The 19,360-nt window shown below is 42.1% G+C and overlaps 1 protein-coding gene across 2 annotated transcripts in view; it reads right to left on the reverse strand.

The window, feature by feature from the left end:
* The window catches only part of PARVA (parvin alpha), a 151,951-nt gene that overhangs the window by 17,906 nt on the left and 114,685 nt on the right, over positions 1-19,360 (reverse strand). For both annotated transcript variants that reach the window (XM_060261860.1, XM_060261861.1), the window contains exons 6-10: positions 18,041-18,156; positions 14,586-14,644; positions 12,834-12,853; positions 7,497-7,558; positions 4,600-4,668 (exon numbers count right to left, since the gene is read on the reverse strand). In XM_060261860.1, the coding sequence (XP_060117843.1) occupies positions 4,600-4,668; positions 7,497-7,558; positions 12,834-12,853; positions 14,586-14,644; positions 18,041-18,156 (326 nt within the window). The remainder of the gene's footprint in view (positions 1-4,599; positions 4,669-7,496; positions 7,559-12,833; positions 12,854-14,585; positions 14,645-18,040; positions 18,157-19,360) is intronic.

Consider the following 19,360-nt stretch of genomic DNA (forward strand, 5'->3'; position numbering starts at 1 on the left):
AAGTATAGCAGATGCAGACTTGTATTTTTTTTAAAGTACTCTCTATGCAGATTAAGACTGATTTGTAACCTTTATTTCTTATCCCTTCTTTATCCTCTATTCCCAATTCTTAAAACTATAAAAACTTTTAAAACCCAGATTTTTTACAGGGTGGTTTGCCACTGCCTTTCCCAGTCATTTACACCTTACCCCAGCAAGCTGCGTACTCCTTTTACCAACCTCAGAAGGATGGAAGGCTGAGTCAACCTTGAGCTGACTACCTGAAGCCAGTTTCCAGCGGCATTAAACTCAGATCATGAGCAGAGTTTGGACTGCAGTACTGCATCTTACCACTCTGCACTACATGGCCACATGAAGGATCAAACTAGATGGGTACAAATTGTACCACTTAAAAAAAATCATCAGAGGGGTTGGGGAAGTAGTGAGGAGTGTTTAAAATCAGTCCCAGAACTGCTCTAACACCATGATGAAGATACTTCCCTTCCCTCAGAACTATTTCCCCCCTGTGATTGATAATGGGATCTGCCACAAACTCATCAATCTGGCCCTCAAAGAAATATGTCATGCCCAGTTCTATACTCCCTGCCCAAAGTACTTTGAGGAAGATCTAGGTCCAGTGTTTACAAAGGGATAGAAGAGGGAATCAGCAGGACTGTGACAGGCATTCCTAAAAACACAAAAATTCATGGTCATTCCTGATCCAGATCAGTTCTTGTCTATGTCTTGATGAAGTCAGGATATTCGTCTGTTAGTCTTTCTCTTAACTGACTTGATAATAACAGAAAACAGGAATGAGTGTGGTTTCTCATAGCAGATAATCACGCTATGAAATGAATACATCACAATCTGATTTAGCATAAGAACATAAGAGAAGCCATGTTGGATAAGGCCAATGGCCCATCCAGTCCAACACGCTGTATCACACAGTGGTCAACCCCCCCCCCCAAAAAAAAACCCCAAAGTGCCATCAGGAGGTTCACAAGTGGGGCTAAAAGCCCTTCCACTTTGCCGCCCCCCAAGCATCAAGAATACAGAGCATCACTGCCCCAGACAGAGAGTTCCAACAATACGCTGTGGCTAATAGCCACTGATGGACTTCTGCACCATATGTTTATCTAAACCCCTCTTAAAGCTAGCTATGCTTGTAGCCACCACCTCCTGTTTATTTTTTGTTTATTTGTATTTATTATTAATGAAATTATTTTTATTATTTATTAGCATGTTTATTTTCACTTTTTAGTAAACAAAAATTAAAATTACCGAATGTTAATTTTGTCCAAATAGTAAGAAATGCTTGAACTAAAATACTTTAGTACAACAAATAATAAATCTAGTGTGGTTTAAATGTTATATCAAAAACCTGAAAAGTTTGATACAAAAATTATTTTGACTGGCATAATAAAAATTAGAGGACAATATAGAACCTAAAAAGATAAAGGTAGTCTCCTGTGCAAGCACTGAGTTGTTACTAACCCATGGGGTGACATTACATCATGATGTTTTCTTGGCAGACTTTTTATGGGGTGGTTTCCAGTTGCCTCCCCCAGTCATCTACACTTTACCCCCAGCAAGCGAGGGACTCATTTTACCGACCTCAGAAGGATGAAAGACTGAGTCAACTTTGAGCCGGCTACCTGAACCCAGCTTCCATTGGGATCGAACTCAGGTCGTGAGCAGAGCTTGGACTGCAGTGCTGCAGCTTACTACTCTGCACCACAGGGCTCCTAATATAGAACATACTTCTCTTATATTTGAATGTCTAGGTTGGTACAAGTATGCCTAATCGATCTGTCCATACCATTTATGCCGCCTTAACTAATGTTAACTAATGTGAGTTGCGGCTTAATTGTCTTACTTTTAAACTGTTTTAACTGTTTTAATTGTTCTTAAACTGTTTTGATTGTTTTCTTTTGTTGGAAGCCACCCTGAGCCCATTATAGGAAAGGGTGGCCTATAAATCTACAGAAATAAATAAATAAATAAATAAATAAATAAATAAATAAATAAATAAATAAATAAATAAATAAATAAATAAATAAATAAATAAATAAATAAATTGCTTAAATTTAAGGGAAAAATTAAGGTCTGAAAACTGTTGGACATTAATTTTAGCACACCCAAACCGTGTGCAATCTGTAGTGGGTGTGGTTTTCAACTTATCTATTTCAGGGGAATTTAATTATTTTCATGGATGTCCACATACAGTCCACATGCAGCATACACCTGAGTTTTCTTTACAAACTAACTGAATAATTGTCACATTACATTTCGTGCATATGCAGCTATTTATCCAAGTACTGGTCCATAGTTCATTTGTAAAGTGAATGCTTACTGGCTCTTTCTTACAAACAGATACACCCATGTACTTGCGTTATTCATTATTTTCATATAAAACTGGTAATTATATAGTTCCTTCCATGAGGGAAAAGGTGACATAAAAATAAGCTTTCATTTTGAGTTGACCCGCACTTCCATCTGAGTAAATTTACAACTTGATTTTTGATTTGGATTATTACTTTTATATGTGATTTTACTCACACCCCTGGCAACAAATTAATAAAACATCCATGTACTCCTTCACATAATTCTTAGGAATAATTACCTGAAAAACATTAATTACAACTTTGAACTTGCCAAACATGCCTAACTATGTACGAGCAATGTACCAATTCACTGTTACTAAGTTTTAAAGCAACCAATAGCTTGAAAAAATGAATGTTTTCTGTGGAAGAATAAAACACTGGCAAACTTTCTGCCCCACACTCCTACTCTTTTAGGCAGAAGTCTTTCCCAGCCTTCCCAATGAAGATCTTTTAAACTGAGATGTTATGCAAATGAAGTATGTGCTCCTTTCCCAAAGTCAAATTTTCTCAGTACAGCATGGTAATACATTGAATTTGAGGAGAAGAAGGATATCCCCCAGCCTTATTCAACAACCACTATTGCCAGTATATCCTGGTCCCAGAAGCAGAAGGGCGCTAGACAAATTCAGCTGAAGAAAGCTCTGTGTTCCCTTCCCACTTCTGAAAAAAAGGCCAAAGGAAATAAGCAACACTTCTCCCTCACAAATAGCTCGTTTGCTTTGGTCAGTGGGTAATAACAAACACAACAAACATTTCTTGACATTTTCATACATACATTTAATTGAAATAAAGGAGACTTGCAGATTGGGCCTGTTCAGACACATAGCGTTGGTAGATGATTCATCGTTTATTTCTTTCTCCCCAGTGGGGACCCAAAACAGCTCACATCATTCTCCTTGCCTCCATTTTTATCAGAACAACAACCCTGCAAATCAATTAAGCCTTGACCCAAAGTCAAGCTTCTGTGACAGAGTGGTGATTTGAACCTGGTCCTCCCAGCTCCTAGTGTGACACTCTTACCACTACACCACATTAGCTCTCATGCAAATGATAATCCTGTGGCACACTCACAGTCATCCAAATCATGATCTGGAAGACTGAAATGTTAAAAAGCAAAGGTAACCAACACTAATCTGGCACAATCCAGATCAAAATCTTGCACTTCACGTATTACTGAAAACCATGGGACTATTTCATTGCTGCCTTCAAACACAACTTGGCTAACATCTACAGAAAGTAACCATGCTGTTCGTTAGGCAGGCAATGTTAGTTCATTGCCTCATGAACAATCACAGTTTTCAAGCAAAGCATAGCAACAGATACACAAAATGAGTCTCATGCTGCTCAGGTAATGTATGAATTTGCATCAACATGCAGAGTTCAGGGGATAAAACACAAGGATTTCCCCCACCCACCCCCAGTTCCAGCCTATCATTTCATTGCCTGAAACAGCTCCAGGTAGCCTGCACTCTGCACTTGGCCAATAGAGTCTTCTGGCTGATCAAACATACAAAGCCAATGAAACAGAGCCCATTCTGCTCAGTTATCCAAATGCTGTAAAAAGGATACTATTTGACAGCTCATGCCACAGTGACATTTCCTGCTCAAATTCTGTCCTCGCCATAAACTCATTGATAGAGGGCTACCTTATGTGAACATATGAAGCTGCCTTATACTGAATCAGACTCTTGGTCCATCAAAGTCAGTATTGTCTACTCAGACTGGCAGCGGCTCTCCAGGGTCTCAAGCTGAGGTTTTTCACACCTATTTGCCTGGACCCTTTTTTTGAGATGCCGGGGATTGAACCTGGGATCTTCTGCTTCCCAAGCAGATGCTCTGCCACTGAGCCACCGTCCCATCCCCCATGTGGGTGTTGTTGGGGTTACAAAAAAAAATGTATACAACATACTTTGAATACTCTAAAGTGCTATGTTTACTACTACTAACATGTAATTTCCTCAAGGTGAGCAAGGAAGTCTGTTTGTTTGTTGCTTGAACTCATGTACGCTTATCATTATCTACGCTTACAATTATTAAAAACATTTGTCTGTGTTACACACGCTATCTAAATATGAATACTAAAAAAAAACAAAAACAAAAAACCAAACCCATATCAACTTGGCAATATTTTGATAGTTTCCATTCTCACTCAGAATGGCCTAAACAGAAAAGTCATGAATAAACTGGAAAAGATAGCAGATGCCAGGACACTGCTCTCTGCTAGAAATGCAACTACCTGGGTTTCCAGCTCTGTAACTTCCAAATTCAGCTTGTTCAAGTGTTTATTCACAAACGTTATGAGGGTCTGAAAATTAAGAACACATATGGCTCTTAAAATAAAATCATTTCAACACTTTTTTAAAAAGGACATCTGAAAAAGGTGAACACTAACCACATTGCACCATTTTTAAAGTATGTAATTACTGTTTGTCACCTTACAAGAGAGGAAAAGCCTGTCAAATGCATCACAAACATTAAGTAATAATACATTGGTGTAAATGACCACTACTTTAAAAAACCAAATTGTTACTGCTACAAAAATATAATTAATAAAATAAAGTAAACAATGAGGTAGATGTAAAGTAGTATAGGCTAATTAATATCTGATAAGAGGCAACATGGCAAAAATAAACAAACAAACCAAGAATACAAAACAAAAATTAAATTCCTGTATGTCCAGGGGTGAAGAACAGATAGTGCTGAAGAAAACAACAGAAGATTCACTTTACTAGGGAAGAAAGATTTATAATTTATAATCTGATTCTATCCTAAGCCCCAACAATTAGAAAGAGAGGCAGCTGTTCCATCTCTCTGCGTAGTTGTAATGGTACATCTCCTTTCTCCTCCAAAAGTTCTAGCTAACTGAAGGGAAAGCTTGCTGCTGCTGCTACTAATTACAAAACACATGGAAATGAGTGGGAGATGTATATTCCCAGAGCATGCCCTGTCTAACAACAGCTTCCAGGATGGTACATTCTTGCACTATGTCTCCTACACATGCAACCAATTTTACCACATCCTGTTGTTTGAACAAAACAACATACCCAGCTCCTGACTCTCCCTTTGTATTTTATTAGTACATGGATTATTAAAAAAAACAGTTCTAATTTTAGTTACTCAGATCTTATTAAAAAACCTACAAGGCTCTATGGCTGCTGTTCTGATTCCTCCCTGAAATTCTTTGACCTAGACCTGTATTTCCAGTTCCTTGTACAAATCAGGAAAAGCCTCTGTTGCAGTTCCCTCTGTTGAACAGGAAGGATGTCATAAAATTTGGCTCCTATGATGCTCAGCTGGGTGCTATGGGAGTTCTCCTCAGTATCAAGAAGGGCAGGGCTCACTTTGTAGCAGGAGTTTCTTTGTATATTAGGCCACACATCCCTCATGTAACCAATCCTCCATGAGCTTACAGGGCTCTTCTTAGAGAGCCTACAGTGAGCTCTTGGAGGATTGGCTATGTTGCCATCCCAAAGCGACTCTATGGTATACCCTGAAGCTGCAAGGGATGAAACGGCAACTTAGACGACTAGAGCGAGTGTGGTGGTGTTCCTTTGATGAGGAATCAAGAGCGTCTTATAGAACATTTTCGAAGGTCCATAAGAAGGCAGTGAAGGCCACTGAGAAGGATTTCTATGCTACCTCCATTGCATCTGCATGGCACCCGGCTCAATTATTTAGAATAATTTGAACACTAACTGTATTGCTGACGGGCAATCAAAAAGATAAGGAATTGGATATGAGCTGTGAGGCCTTTGCATCTTATTCTGCAGATAAAGTCCTGACTCTCCGCCAAGACCTGCCAGCCACGATCATTATGGTACAAGAACTGGAAGCCTTTTGTCAGCTTTCTGGTCCTACTTTGGACCATTTCAATTGACTTTCTCAGGAAGATGTTGACAGGATCTTGGCTGCAGTGAAGCCGACAACTTGTCCTCTGGACCCCTGTCCATCCTGGCTTGTAAAAGTGTGTGGGGATGGCATCCAGAGTCCCTTGGTGAATATTGTCAATCTATCCCTAGCTCCTGGGGTATTTCCAGCCAAGCTTAAACAGTCAGTGGTATGCCCGCTTTTAAAAAAACCATCCTTGGATACTCTGATGCTAGCCAATTACCGCCCAGTTTCAAACTTTTCATTTCTGGGCAAGGTAATTGAGAAAGCAGTGGCAGAGCAGTTCTGAGCTTTCCTGGAGGAGACATCAGTCCTTGATCCCTTCCAGTCTGGCTTCTGCCCTGGTCACAGGACGGAGACGGTCTTGGTCACCCTCACAGATTACCTTAGAAGGCATCTGGCTCAAGGCAGGTCAGCGCTGCTGTTACTTTTAGATCTATCAGCACTGTTTGACATGATCGACAATAATCTAATGGCCCACTGCCTTGCCAACACTGGAGACCAGGGGATTGCCTTAAAGTGGCTCTCCTCCTTTCTCCGTGGTCGGGGACAAATGGTGGTGCTTGGCAAGCAGACCTCCATGTGGCGCCCACTGGAATGCGGTGTACCTCAGGGAGCTATTCTTTTTGCCAGTGATGTTTAACATCTACATATGCCCCCTTCCCCAGATTGCCAGAGGTTATGGGCTGGGTTGTCATCAATATGCAGATAACACCCAGCTTTATCTGTTGATGGATGGCCACCCAGACTGCATCCCAGGCCACTTGACCATGGCCTTAGAAACTGTGGCAGGATGGTTGAGGCAAAGTCGATTGAAGCTTAATCCAGCTAAAATGGAGATCCTGTAGCTGGGATGGGTGGGGGGGATTAGGATCAGGAATCCAGCTCCCAACCCTGGACGGTACGTCCTTAGTGCTGGCTCAGGTGAAGAGCTTGGGAGTGACTCTGGATGCCTCACTTTCAATGGAGGCACAGGTCACAGCATCTGTCTTTTACCATCTCCCTTTTACTGTCTTCGGCAGACCAGGCAGGTAGGCAGATCAAAGTAACTTGATCTGTTTCCATCCTAGATCTTTAAATGTATTTATATGGACCAACAATAAATAAACATTAGGCAAGATCATGAACACCGTCAAAGATCCATATGAAATTCCTTCGAAAATTCAAAGTTGTTGTTTTGGTTGTTTTTACTGTCATTTTATGCTGTCATTTAATGTTACATTAAAATCAAAAAGGCAGTACAACCTTTTTCACTACATTGAGTTTGTCTGGAGCATGATCAAATAGGGTGTCAAAAGCATCCCGTTCTGAAACAAAGGGGAAAAAAACCTGTTAGGTAACAGTCCTATAATACTGACATAGTTCATTGCACATTTTTTAAAGTCAGAAAACTTTTATGCCACCCTCCAGGAAACTGCCTAAGACAGCTTACAAAATAAAAATGATAAAAAGAAAACATTAAAACATATGAATTGAAATTCAGCATGAGAAAATAACTCAGCCCAGTATAAAAACACACACTATAAAAACAGATCAGAGACAGCTTAAAAATATATTTTCACACCAAAATAGTGCTAAAAATCAACCTCTTACTTAAAAGCCCAAGTGAACAGAAATGTTTGGCCTAGCATCTAAAGGAAAACAAAGCAGGCAGTGCCAGATCAAACCCTGTGCAGGCCCCTAGACAGTCTAAATCTTGGGGAGGGGGGGGCGGGCTTGCAAATTATCTCAGAGTTGGAGCACCTGCCCTGCCGCCCACGGCTCCTGCAGCAGCATGCAGACACCTTCTCAAAAGCCCCTTTAACAAACCTGTGGGAGAGAAGTAGAGAGAGGCAAACTTGGAAATGATGCCAGCAGCCGTATCAGGCAAGTTGGGCAAAGAGCGGTTCAGCTGCTGGCTGTGCATGCAGGCTGGGAGGGCTGCAAGCAGGGAGAAATGTTTTTGTGGGGGGGAAGCCAGCCCGGGGCCCCTAAGGGCATGGGGGCCCATAGACCAGTACCTACTTTGGCTAATTCTTAATCCAGCCCTGAAAGCAGGTGCCAAGTGGAACCTCAAGGGGAAGAGCATTCCACATCTAAGGTGCTACTACTGAAAAAACCCTGTCTTGGTGGTCACCCATCTAGCCCCTGAAGGTAGAGCACAGAGAGCAGGGCTTGTGAGACAGATAGTAACTGATGGGCTGGACAATATGACAAGAGGAGATCCTTCAAGTACCCTGGCCTCAAGTGGTTTAGGGCTTTAAAGGTAACTATCAGCACCTGAAGGCCCGTGTGGATGTGCCACCCCAAACCTGTTTAGGCAACAAGCGTATTTTAGTTTGTCCACGGAACCTGATGGACCCAATATGGTTTCAGAGGGAACTGCGGGATCCCTGGCCCCCTGGTGATTCGCTTGATGACATGGTCGAGTTCTGGCAAAATCGGCTCACCATGGCCATTGATGAGATCGCTCCCCGGCGCCCTCTGCGCCCCCGTTCAAAGATGGCACCGTGGTACAACACAGATCTGCGGTTGATGAAACGGAGGCTCAAGATGGCTAGAGAGGCAGTGATGGCGTACTCACGATGAAGCGACCAGAACATCTTATAGAGAGTATATGAAATCCTATGAGATGGCAGTCAAAGCCACAAAGAAAGTTTACTTTACGGCCAAGATTGCATCTGCAAATTCGCACCCGGCTCAATTATTTAGTATCATTCGGACTCTTACAACTCTGTCGCAAGGCAGACCAAATCGTAGGGAATTGGATATTGGCTGTGAGGCTTTTGCAACTTTCTTCGCAGATAAAGTCTCGTCGCTCCGCCATGACCTCCCCGCCACAATTGAAACAGTATGTGAGCTCGAGGCTCCGTGCCTGTTTTCCGGATCAGCTCTAGACAGTTTTACAACACTCAGCTTGGAGGAAGTTGACAGAATCCTCTCTACTGTGTGCACAACAACATGTGATTTGGACCCTTGCCCATCCTGGCTGATTAAAGAGTGCTGGATGGAGCTTCAATATCCTGTGCGGGATATTGTAAATAGATCCCTCTCTGAGGAGCTTTTTCCAAGGCCCCTCAAAGAGGCGATAGTCTATCCCCGCTTGAAAAAACCAATATTAGACCCGCCAAATTGGCACACTATTGGCCGGTCTCGAATTTACCCTTTTAGGGTAAAATCATTGAGAGGGCTGTAGCACTGCAGTTACAGAGTTTTCTGGAGGACGCTTCTGTCCTAGACCCACACCAGTCTGGCTTTTGCCCAGGCCATGGGACGGAGACAGTGCTGGTCGCCTTAGTGGATGATCTTCAGCGACATCTGGACCGAGGCGGGTTGGCAGTGCTGATGCTGTTGGACCTGTTGGCGGTGACCATCAGTTGCTGGTTCACCGCCTCACCGACACGGGAATTCAGGGGTTGGCCTTGCAATGGCTCTCCTCTTTTCTCCTTGGTCAGGGACAAAGGGGGGCGATCGGGGGACAATTGTTCCAGAGACATCTGCTTAATTGTGGGGTGCCTCAGGGGGCAGTGCTCTCCCTGATGTTGTTTAATATCTATATGCACTCCCTTGCCCAGATTGTCCAGAGATTTGGACTGGGTTGCCATCAGTACGCTGATGACACCCAGCTCTATCTGCTGATGGATGGCCAACCTACATCTGCCCCAGAAAATCTAGTCCTGGTGCTGCAAGCCATAGCAGGGTGGCTCAGGCTGAGTCGTCTGAAGCTGAATTCGATGAAGACAGAGGTCCTTTGTTTGAGTTGTGGTGGTCTGGGAAGGGAAATCCCTCTACCAGCTTTTGATGGGGCACCATTAATATCGGCGCCCAAAGTCAGAAGCTTGGGGGTGCTACTGGAGCCCACATTGGCTATGGAGGCCCAGATAGCAGCCACTGCGAAATCTGCCTTTTTCCACCTTAGGCGGGCACAACAGTTGGTCCCCTTCCTGGAGCACAGCAACTTAGCAATTGTGATTCACGCAATGGTCACCTCGAGACTAGACTACTGCAATGCCCTCTACATGGGGCTGCCCATGTTCTGGATCCGAAAACTGCAGCTGGTGCAGAATGCGGCAGCCAGGCTGTTACTGGGTATCTCTATACGGGAACACATATAGCTAGGACTGCGGAAACTGCACTGGCTGCCAATAGTATTACAGATTCGCTACAAGATGCTGGTTATTACCTTTAAAGCCCTATATGGCCAAGGACCTGTCTTCCCTAGGGACCGTCTCTCCCCACATGTTCCCCAGAGGGTACTTAGATCTGGATCTCAGAATCTACTGTTAATCCCCAGGTCGTGGGAGGCGAGACTGAAGGCTACCAGAGAAAGAGCCTTCTCAATTGCGGCCCCCCACTGGTGGAACCAACTCCCAGAAGAGTTAAGGGCCCTGCAGGACCTTGCCCAGTTCCACAAGGCCTGCAAAACAACGCTATTTCGACTGGCCTTCAGCCCAACTATGTAGATGCCCAACATCGCTGAATGTATTGTACCAACTTTAGCATCAAAAATTGTTTTAATACTTTTAAACTGTTTTACATTGTTTAATTGATAACGGATTATTAATTTAATTGTTTGCTTATTGGTTTTACTGTCTGATGTTAAATTGTTGTTAGCCACCCTGAGCCTGCTTCGGCGGGGAGGGCGGGATTTAAGTACGAAGAATAAATAAATAAATAAATATTGGGTCCCATGCTCTTTAGCTTGTTTATTAATGATTTGGAGTTGGGAGTAAGCAGTGAAGTGGCTAAGTTTGCAGATGACACTAAATTGTTCAGGGTGGTGAGAACCAGAGAGATTGTGAGGCACTCCAAAGGAATCTGTCGAGGCTGGGTGTGTGGGCGTCGATGTGGTTCAATGTGGCCAAGTGCAAAATAATGCACATTTGGGCCAAAAATCCTAGCTATAAATACAACTTGATGGGGTGTGAACTGGCAGAGACTGACCAAGAGAGCGATCTTGGGGTCATGGTAGATAACTCACTGAAAATGTCAAGGCAGTGTGCGACTGCAATAAAAAAGACCAACGCCATGCTGGGAATTATTAGGAAAGGAATTGCAAACAAATCAGCCAGTATCATAATGCCCCTCTATAAATTGATGGTGTGGCCTCATTTGGCGTACTGTGTACAAGTCTGGTCACTGTACCTCAAAAAAAAGATATAGCATTGGGAAAAGTCCAGAAAAGGGCAACTAGAATGTTTAAAGGGTTGGAACACTTTCCCTATGAAGAAAGCTTAAAACGCTTGGGACTCTTTAGCTTGGAGAAACGTCGACTGCGGGGTGACATGAAAGAGGTTTACAAGATTATGCATGGGATAGAGAAGGTAGAGAAAGAAGTCCTTTTCTCCCTTTCTCACAATACAAGAACTTGTGGGCATTCAATGCAATTGCTGAGCAGTCGGGTTAGAACTGATAAAAGGAAGTACTTCTTCACCCAAAGAGTGATTAACATGTGAAATTCACTGCCACAGGAGGTGGTGGCAGCTACAAGCATAGACAGCTTCAAGAGGGGAATAGATAAGCATATGGAGCAGAGGTCCATCAGTGGCTATTAGCCACAGCTTATTGTTGGAACTCTCTGTCTAGGGCAGTGATGCTCTGTATTCTTGTGCTTGGGGGGCACAGTGGAAGGGCTTCTGGCCTCACTGGTGGACCTCTTGATGGCACTTGGGGTTTTTTGGCCACTGTGTGACAGAGCGTTGGACTGGATGGGCCATTGGCCTGATCCAACATGGCTTCTCTTATGTTCTCCCAGCAGTTTCATTTTAATGTTAAACAGTATGAGGGACAAGATGGAAACCTGTGGGACCCCACAGCATAAATGCTATGGAACCAAGCAGCAGTCTCCCAGCACCACTTTCTGGAATCAGCCAGTCAAGTAAGGCTTGAAACCACACACTGCCAACTCAACCACCTCTTCCAGAAGGATACAATGGTATTGAATGTCACAAAGAGGTCCAGGAGAATAAATGGACAGACATTACCCCTGTCATTCTTCCATGAAGATAATCTGTCAAGTGGATATATGTGATGATTCCTTCAGCTGTGCTGTAGTGTTTATTCCCTATTACTGTGATGTGGCCATGAACAATCACTTTTACTGAGGTGCACTATAGAGACTGTGTTTCGGATTTTGAAGAATTTTGTATATACCATAACAAGAAGCTGCTATCTGGGCCTCTGGGCCTCCATAGCCAATGTGGGTTCCAGTAGCACTCCAGTAGCACTACTATAGTAGGTAAAAATCCAAAATACTGAAGGCAAGTCTGTGCAAGAAGTAGCAATTTTATACAAAGGTCTCAATCTAAATCATCATGTGTCTTTTGGCAATTAAAACTGCCTATATTTTGCCAAAAGTAGGTCCTTCACATACATTACTCTGGAGCAAAAAAGAACTGCAGGGCACTGTGCCTTCCAGTGGATTTGAAGAACCCTCCACAGAGCCTTCCACTTATAGACTTTAGCGCTAATGTTTACATGTTTAGCAAGACAAATATGAATCTGAATTAGGTTCATCTTGAAAAAACAGAGCGGCCGCAGCAGAATTGACTGAAGTACACCTTGGAAACCTCTGGAAAACATTCAGAATCAAATGAGACTTACCATGGCGTCCTGACAATGCCCTGCAGAAAAATAAATAATGCAATTATATGTATACTAATAATAAGGCCTGTTGTGAAGAAAAATATAACAGGCTTTAGAAAGAGGCTCTGGGTGAGTGCCCCTCCACCCTTGCTGTCTTCCCACCCACCCAAGTGAAGGCATTCACTCCCCCCACCAACCTCAAGGGGAGCTGATCTCTGCCACCTGGAGAGCAGTTGTAATTCTGATTGATCTCCAGCCCTCACCTGGAGTCTGCAACAGTGGTTCCCCAGGAGGAGATAGCATTGTACCTGTCTTAGGTACCACCCCTCCTCAAACCCCACCCCTTAAATCTCCAGCAATTTCCTAACCTGGAGTTGGCACCCCTATCTCCTTCCCTTTATTTTCAGCTTTCCATTGCCTTCCCCTTTCCATGCAGCCTCTACACAGGAAAAGGACAGTCTTTCTCCATAGTGGGAGCGGGGAGGGACCAAAGCAGCTTACATCATTCTCCTCTCACAACCCTGGGAGGTGGGATAGGCTGGAGTCTGTGAGTGGTTCAAAATCACCCAGTCAGCTTCCACAGCAAGAATTTGGGTCTGTCAGACCCTGCTCTGAAGCCCCAAATCCTATGCTACAGTGGCTACCATAGGGGGGTGGCTGCTAAACAGTAGCAAGCAGCCAGGCATACAGTAGTTAACCCCCAAGTGGAGCCTGAACTGAACTCTAGACAACAGATCTGTCTCCCCATTCTGGAAGAAATAACTAATTTGGAGGGTGGACTCTATGGCATTCTATTCACCTGAGCCCCCTCCCTGTACTGAGAAAAGGAGTCTGGGTTGCCTAGCAACAGCCTCTGGCTAGCATTTCCCAGGTGGCAGCCATGGCCTCCAAAAGACTAAGGAAACACTCCCAGCAGGGGCCTGGCCTCCCTGGCTATTTCTGTGGCTTTCACAGGTTGCAAGTGCGGGGAAGCCTTTTGTGAGGCTGCAGTAGACCTGCGACCCTTTCTGAGGCCTGTTGACAGAGAGAACACAGAGAAGGGTCTGGGATGTGTCTCTCTCTGAGGTAAGACTGCTTTTGGCAGTTCAATATTCCTGAGCCTAAGTAGGAAGGTGTAGGGGAGTCAGCCAATGGGTCGGCAGAGACTCTGAATGAGCTGTGATGGGCCAATTATTTGTTCCTGTAGATATTATCCAATGGTAGTGCTGGATTTGGCCATGCCACTGGAGAGTTATTATTATTATTATAGATACACTTGCACAGTCATTTAATAGACTTTTCATATGTGGAAACAAAACTGTATAAATAACTAATGTAAACATGCACATAGGCATCATATATAAACCTGCATATAGTGACCAGTGACTTCAATTAAACCAACTGAGCCTGTAAGACCAAAACTTCCCTCAGCCAAGTCCAATGAAGGAAAAAATAGAAGGATTCAAACATTCTTGCTTTCATTTTTTCCACTTAAAACTAAAAATGGTTTGGAAGGATTACATTACTCATATTCTTTAGATGGAGATCATTGTTCAAACTGAAATTTAAGCTATGCAAAAAAGTGCCCTAAACTGTATAAAAACCGAAACAAAAATCTTGAATGTAACACCCTTCACCTGCAAGGGGTTCATAGAACTTTTAGTGAAGTATATTTAGAACCATTTTATCAAAGCTGAGCTATGAATGACTCTTAGAACACCAAATAATTAAGATTTAATGCTGGCTAACAGTTGAATTTTGATGATGTTAACAGTGATGCTGACTACATACTCAGTGTTACCAGTAATTTCCTCTTGTATTTGTCGGGACTGAAGGATGCCATCACGTTTCTGAAAAAGAGATATTTGTTTATTTGTAGGTTCCATTTTTTCCATTTATGGGCTGCTTGTAGCCTGAAGGATTGTTGTATGAATACTATTTTAGGCTGTTCACAGTTTATTGCATGCTATGTTTAATGTTCTGGCTTGTTTTCAATGGCATGTTTAGTTTTGTTTACATTGTTTTAGTTGTTAGCTGCTTCCAGCAGTCTCTGCAGAGGAGGCATATAAATTTTCTAAATAAATAAATTATATACTTCAAATTGTGAAAATTAGCTGCAAATGTAACTACATAAGAGACATGGACATCAAAGACTTTGGACTGAGTTACATTGCTTCTACTTCTGGATAGTTCAAAAGGCTTTGGCTAGACGCCTCTCCAGCGTAATGAGACTAGATGAAATGCAGCATGCTGATACAATGATTACGGAGCCTTATGACCTGTATCTGCAATCTGTGACAGAAAAATCTAAACTGATCTATGCAGAATGAAATATGACATATTTTTTAAATAATCTGGGTGCATTCACACACACTAAATAATGTGCTTTGCAACTGGATTTTTACAGTGTAAAAATAGCAAAATCCACTTGCAAACAGTCTCCATGTAAAAGCATTCTTCGATGATGGCCTATTCAGAGACCATGTTTGACATGAAAGAATAACTGGAACAAACACTCTGCGGTGCCTAACACATAAATTGTGTCTTTTCAATTTTCCTCCCTTGTTTCTATTTAGCATCTGCATTATTTCCAATATGGCAGTCCTCCTACAAAACAAGGCCAATTCAACCTATGTTCAACAGGTATTGCACCAGTTTCTTAATGCAAAAATTTTCTTTCACAGATATGTTAATGTTCTAAAGAAGATGAACCAATTAAGGTAGCAGAAAGACTGGCAACAGAGGGTGAATGAAAAAAGAAGGCAGAACAAAAAAAGAGGAATTAGAACCATATCTTCAAATGGAATCTGAAGGTGGAATAATCTTTGGGTTTCCCGGTCTTATCTGGTTCCCAGTGGGGGGTCACAATGGAGCTCTTTGAGGGTGAGAATTGGGGAGGGACGGTGGCTCAGTGGTAGAGTATCTGCTTGGTAAGCAGAAGGTCCAAGGTTCAATCCCCGGCATCTCCAACTAAAAAGGGTCCAGGCAAGTTGGCATGAAAAACCTCAGCTTGAGACCCTGGAGAGCTGCTGCCAGTCTGAGTCAACAATACTAACTATGATGGACTGAGGGTCTGATTCAGTATAAGGCAGCTTCATACGTTCTTCATATGTTCAATCCCCCCTACCTGTGGGCTGGGGGGCCCAAAACTGGGGGAACCCCTGCCTGCAGCGGGAGGCTGGGAACCCTAAATAATCTGGAGGCAATCAAGGCATGCATTAGGGCTGCAACCAGGTTCTATGTGTTTTTAGTGTTGCTCAAACGAAGTAGTTCTACTTGTCTATCTGATATTTGGTAACTACTAAAAAAAAACAATCAAATTCAGCCCCACAGAAGTGTTATTTGAATATGGAATACACAATTGGAATTCTAAGTGGTTACAAATTAGCATTTTTCCTTAGGGCCTGAGTGCTACATTTTTATGTTGCATTTTTGTTAGTGCTCACATTTAGAGATAAACTTGTACTTCTCATATATTTACCACGCTGATATGAGAAAACCAAACTGTTTAGTTTACAGTACTTTTTTCTCTGAAGTCAGTGAAGAACCATTCTAAATTTTCAATGGAATCTTAACCGGTTGGAAGTTAAATATTTGACTTCAACCACATCTACCCAAAGTTTCCTGGTCTTTATATCTTACCAACATATTTCCACTCATGCATAGTTCAAAGAAGCCGAGGAAAGCTGTATTTGTTTGGCAATATAGCACAGGGCCAGCTAAATAATATAAATAGAACAATGAAGGGCTCAAACACATAGGCAGGAAAGAAAGAGAAAAGCAGCAGCAGCTGGAGGTAGGGGAAAGAAAAGTAAACTGGAAATGAACAACACAAAATGCAGCAAGAATCAGAATCAACAAGGTCCAACTTTATTTTTTTTTAAATGAAAAGAATAAAGGTCAAAAGTTTAAGGAACAAGCCTCAATATTGTAAGGTGACTGGCAAACATTCCCCAAACTTAGGGAAGAGTATAAATCTGTGACCAGAATAGATTATAATGTCCAACTGTGTATTAAACTTGTGTTAAAATGAAAATAATTGTTTATTCAGCACAAAGCATCATCTAAATATTTAAAACTGGAAGAGGCAGTGCACCAGAAATATGAACATTAATTTTACATCTATACTAGTATTCAATATTAATTTAAATGTGCTAATATCACCATCTATCATGCTATGACATTAGAAAATTATGGTTCCTTTGATTTATTGAAGACATTGAACAAAGCAGGAGTCAAATTTCACTTTAAAGACCAACCAAGTTTTATTTAGAACGTAAGCTTTCGTGTGCTCTCTAAGCACACTTCATCAGACGAGAGAGATGAAGTGTGTTTAGAGAGCACACGAAGGCTTACGTTCTAAATAAAACTTGGTTGGTCTTCAAGGTGAAACTTGACTCCTGCTTTGTTCAGCTGCTTCAGACCAACACGGCTGCCCACCTGGATCTATTATTGAAGAAATGTCAGTCAGAATACACACAATGATTAACTTGTTAGCTTTTTCTCCTAAGTGGGGGTTCAGAAAGCACCCCCCATCTTGCCAGATGTTGGGAAAAAGTTGTCACAGGGAAGACAGTTGCCTCCTTATGAGCACAGCTTTTTCTGGGGGAGCGGGGAGAGGAGGAGGGGAGAGAGAGAGACCGACCTGGCATAATGGAAATAACCCTTTCCCCTCTGTAGTGGTGGGAAGTGCTGTCAAGTCACAGCCAACTTTATGGCAACCCTGCAGGGTTTTCAAAGTAAGATTCCATTAAAAATCTAGAATGGTTCTGCACTGACTTCAGAGAAAAACTACTGTATATGTAACAGTTTGGTTTTCTCATATCAGTGCTGTAAATATATGAGAAGTATAAACATATCTCTAAGTGTGAGCACTAACAAAAATGCAATATAAGAATGCAGCACTTGGAAGTCATATTGACTTCTGGTAACTGACCCCTACTGGACAATAATCAGAGGAGGCTGAATAAAGCCTACCCTGTTCTCTCAACTACATATTTTAAGGAAGTGTCCCATCCACATACTAACCACAGTTGACCCTGCTTAGCTTCCAAGATCTGATGAGATCAGGCTTGCCTGGGCTATCCAGATAAGGCACTCCTGAGATCTTATGAAATTGGGCAATACAGGGCTAAGTCCAAATCAGTCCAACCCCTTCACCTCACTTCCTTTTCTGACATACAGCTTTTCTATTTTTTAAAAAAAGCAGAGAAATGCTAAAGAGTAATGAATTTCATCTTTCATACCTGGACCACAACAACTTGAATGGAAACATGATCCGGCAGTCTGATTGGAGCACGGAAATATTGTGACAATGCAACCAAAAGATGCAGTATTGCAACTAGACTCTTAGCATGGACAGCTGAAACAAATTCAAAACTCAGATTACATAACTAAAACCAATATTCATTTTTGCATGCAGTCTTCCCATCCTTGACTTTATAGAATATTTTATTCTTTGCTATCTGTGCACACTGGAGATTGCTGAAAGAGTATGCATTTTCCTTTTAACTGTTTCTCCTTCCTGACATAAATCAACTTGTGCTATGAAAACAATTCAATCAACAATATGCCTCGGGTTAGGTTTTCTGCTTGCTTGGATTACATTGGCATGAAAGATGGAAATCTAAGGTTGAATCAAAAGGCAGATTTTACTACGCAGTAGTATTAAGTGCTGTCTATTCACACTCTGTGCCATTCCGTTATACTCACTATCCTAGTGTCGATTTATGAACTATCAGAAGGATATTTTTCTATTAATAACATTCACTTAATTCATTTTTAAGTGTCATGATGTCTGCAGGAAGACGAATGAGTCCATTTAGCCTGTACTCTTGAGCAATAACTTACTAAACTGAGAGACTCAAACATTCCTCATGAACTTGTTAAGAGTTCTTGTTGTTGTAAGCTTATTCACAGCAGGTTTCCAATGCTTAGTTAACACTAACAAGACTGCAAAGTATCAAAAGACATACTGTAGGAAATCTTTAATCCAATATCAAGCTCCTAGCTTCAAAGAAAATGATTTGCATCTAGCTTTTTTCTTATTCTAATCTATTTTGGTTACTGTGTAACTACTGAATCTACAGATATTGTTCCAAAACACCTATAATATTTTATTTATCTTTTTATTTCAGGTTTTAGGAAGCCCGTGAATTATTGCACTACCAATGTGTAAGGTTGCCAAGGGTTGTGAGCATTCAGTTGCCCGGAGCTCCCATGTTGCCTGGGAGCATTCCGGGGGAGGGGGGGCAGGAATAGATACATTCTGGGTCACTTCTAGAACAAAAAGTGATGTCACAATAGACTAGGAATTTTCAAATCTCTGTGGTAAACACCAAAGATTTTTGAAATCTCTAGAATGTCATGATATTGCTTCCTGTTTTGGAACTGGAGGTGACATCATGATCCTCTAGGAATTTCAAAAATCTCTACCACAGAGATCTGAAAATTCCTAGTATCATAACATTACTTCCTGTTCTGAAACAGAAAGTGAAGTCCAAGTGTTGACGGACATCATTTCTCCCCACCAGTTTCTCCCATCACATCTCTTCTCTGAGCAATGG

The sequence above is a fragment of the Heteronotia binoei genome, chromosome 21 (genome assembly GCF_032191835.1).
Source record: "Heteronotia binoei isolate CCM8104 ecotype False Entrance Well chromosome 21, APGP_CSIRO_Hbin_v1, whole genome shotgun sequence".
Taxonomy (NCBI): Eukaryota; Metazoa; Chordata; class Lepidosauria; order Squamata; family Gekkonidae; genus Heteronotia; species Heteronotia binoei.